A 3,032-nucleotide genomic window follows, 5' to 3' on the forward strand; every position below is an offset into this window, starting at 1 on the left:
TTAGCCACTTGAGCCACAGGCACTGAGCCTGTTTGTTTGTTTTGAGGCAGAGTCTCACTCTGTCATCCTGGGTAGAGTGCCATGGTGTCAGAGCTCACAGTAACCTTAAACTCTTGGACTGAAGCAATCCTCTTGCCTCACCCACCCTAGTAGCTAGGACTACACGTGCCCTCTATGACACCTGGCTAGCAGAGAGCAGGAGCATCACTCTTTTTCAGTCTGGTTTTGAACTCCTGACTCAGCCAGTCCACCTGCCTCAGCCTCCCAGACTGCTAGGATTACAGGTGTGAGCCACCACACCTGGCCAGCAACATAAATTTTGAAAGCTTTCTCCTCAAGCTTATGCTGCCACTGCCAAATAATCAGTTTACTTTGTCCTGAGATAGATAGTACTGATATTTTCCATTTCTTTCAGACTTGGAGATCAGCTCTGTGACTACTCAGGAGATACCTCCAAAAAAGAGCATTTGTGGACAGTCAGCTTCGCCAGTGGAGGGAATTTTAAGGGCTGTACTTGGTGATACCAAGTTGAGGGAACCCCAGGCATGTTGCCATCCATTGGAGGACCTGGGAAAGCAGGAAAGGCATTTGAGGTGCTTATTTGCTACTACCAAGGGAGATACCTCAGGGGAGAAAGGCCTTAGAAGTAATGACTTTGTGAGAAGCCTGAGGTGGGCCTCTGTCCTCATCAGGAAGCAAAGAGTCCCTGGTGGAGAGAGGGCCCAGAAGTGGAGCAGGCCACAGAAGACCTTCAAACACCAAAGGACCTTCATAGAGAAGAAACCATTTAACTACACAGAATGTGAGAAAGCCTTTGTTTACCATTCAGACTATATTCTACATCAGCGAATTCATACCGGAGAGAAACCCTACAAGTGCAATGAATGTGGGAAGGCATTCAGCAACAGCTCATATTTCATTCAGCACCACATCATTCACACAGGAGAGAAGCCCTATGCCTGCCACAAATGTGGCAAGACCTTTACTCAGAGCTCATCACTTACTGAGCATCAGAGGATTCACACTGGAGAGAAGCCCTACAAATGCAAGGATTGTGGGAAGGCCTTCACCCAGAGCTCATCCCTCATTAAACACCAGCGATGCCACACTGGGGAGAAACCCTATAAATGTGATGAATGTGGGAAGTTCTACTCACAGGTGTCCCACCTCACCCGCCATCAGAAAATCCACACGGGGGAGAAGCCTTACAAATGTGGTGAGTGTGGCAAGGCCTTCTGTCACACTTCTTCCCTGACCCAACACCAGACCATCCACACTGGGGAGAAACCATACAAATGCAATGAATGTGGGAAAACCTTCAGCCACAGCTCCTCCCTGACTCAACATCAGCGAGTCCACACTGGAGAGAAACCCTACGAGTGCACAGAGTGTCACAAAGCCTTTAGTCACAGCTCCTCCCTGACTCAGCACCAGAGAATCCACACTGGTGAGAAACCTTATGAATGTCTTGAGTGTGGGAAGGCTTACACACAGATTTCCCACCTTATGAGGCACCAGAGTATTCACATGGGAGAAAAGCCCTACATATGCAGTGAGTGTGGAAAGGCTTTCAGCCATACCTCATCCTTTACTCAACACCAGACAATTCACACTGGTGAGAAGCCCTACAAATGTAACGAGTGTGGGAAAACCTTCAGCCAGAACTCTTCCCTCACACGCCACCAAAGGATTCACACAGGAGAGAAACCTTATGAGTGTAACGTTTGTGGGAAAGCCTATACCCAGATCTCCCACCTTATTCAACACCAAAGGATTCACACTGGAGAGAAACCCTATGAATGTAGTGAGTGTGGGAAAGCCTTCAGTTGGAGCACCCATCTCATTGAGCACCAGAAGATCCATACTGGTGAGAAACCCTATAAGTGTAAAGAGTGTGGGAAAACCTTTAGTCATAACTCATCCCTCACTCAACATCAGAGAATTCACACTGGTGAGAAACCCTATGCCTGTAAGGAATGTGGGAAGGCCTTCAATCAGAGCATCCACTTAATTCAGCATCAAAGAATTCACACTGGAGAGAAGCCCTACAAATGTAATGACTGTGGGAAAACCTATACCCAGATTTCACACCTTCTCCAACATAAAAAAGTCCACACTGGTGGCAAACACTATGCCTATAAAGAGCATAGGCAGGGTTTCAGCTGGAATTCACACCTCAATGAGTATCAGAGACTTCATACAGGGCAAAATGCCTATCTTGGTGATGATTTTGAGAAAGCCTTTGCTTGGGGCACACAGCTTGCTAATCATCAGAGAACTTACACTGACTACACAACCTGAATGTGTAATGAACTAGCAGTTCTGCCGTTAGGTTCTGTTCAGCCTTCACCAACACTAGGAAGTCCAGGAAAAATTTCACCTTCAGGAACAAGTGGATCCAGGTCCTTCAATGACCTTTCAGAAATCTGTTTAGGAACCCACCTACCACCACATATTGAGATAGTTTTTTATTTTGTTCCCTAGAGTGAGGATAGTATAGCTCATCACCAGCTTGGATAGCTTATGATTGTTTGGGGGGCTTACTCTACATATTTCCTCAGCCCTACAATGACCCCAGCTGGTGGTATAGTTAAGGAATGTCTAAAAGAGATGCCATCATCTGAGATCTTTTATAACAACTCTTTCCAAGCTTGTTAAACTGATTGATCTTTCCTTAAATTGAAGCCTGAATAGTCAGGGGAAAAAAGTTGTAAAGCTTCACCTTCTAAATTAATTATTTTAGTTCCCTCTAAAACATTTAAGCTACAAATTTTACAACCTGTAGTTGGCTTAAACAATAAATATGTTCCCAATATTTACAGCCATTTAAGCTGTCCTGTTGTTTCTGTTTATTACATTTCCAGGACTTAGGCTTTATAAAGCTATTACCCTCATAAGCTCATGTTTTTCTTTTTCTTTCTTTCTTTCTTTTTTTTTTTTTTTTTTGAGACAGAGTCTCATTTGGTCACCCTCAACACTGCAGAGTACTGTGGGCATTTTAGCTTATAGCAACCTCAAACTCTTGGGTTCAA

General features: G+C 44.8%; 1 protein-coding gene across 1 annotated transcript in view; it reads left to right on the top strand.

Moving 5' to 3' along the window:
* Window positions 1–2,716, top strand: part of LOC100940787 (zinc finger protein 883) — a 7,458-nt gene extending 4,742 nt beyond the window's left edge. The window contains exon 3 of the mRNA XM_023507896.1: window positions 629–2,716. Within this exon, the coding sequence (XP_023363664.1) occupies window positions 629–2,301 (1,673 nt within the window). The 3' untranslated portion in view covers window positions 2,302–2,716. The remainder of the gene's footprint in view (window positions 1–628) is intronic.
* Window positions 2,717–3,032: the final 316 nt, after the last annotated feature.

This window comes from Otolemur garnettii, unplaced genomic scaffold, assembly GCF_000181295.1.
Source record: "Otolemur garnettii isolate 467f Iridium unplaced genomic scaffold, OtoGar3 scaffold00211, whole genome shotgun sequence".
NCBI classification, from domain to species: Eukaryota; Metazoa; Chordata; class Mammalia; order Primates; family Galagidae; genus Otolemur; species Otolemur garnettii.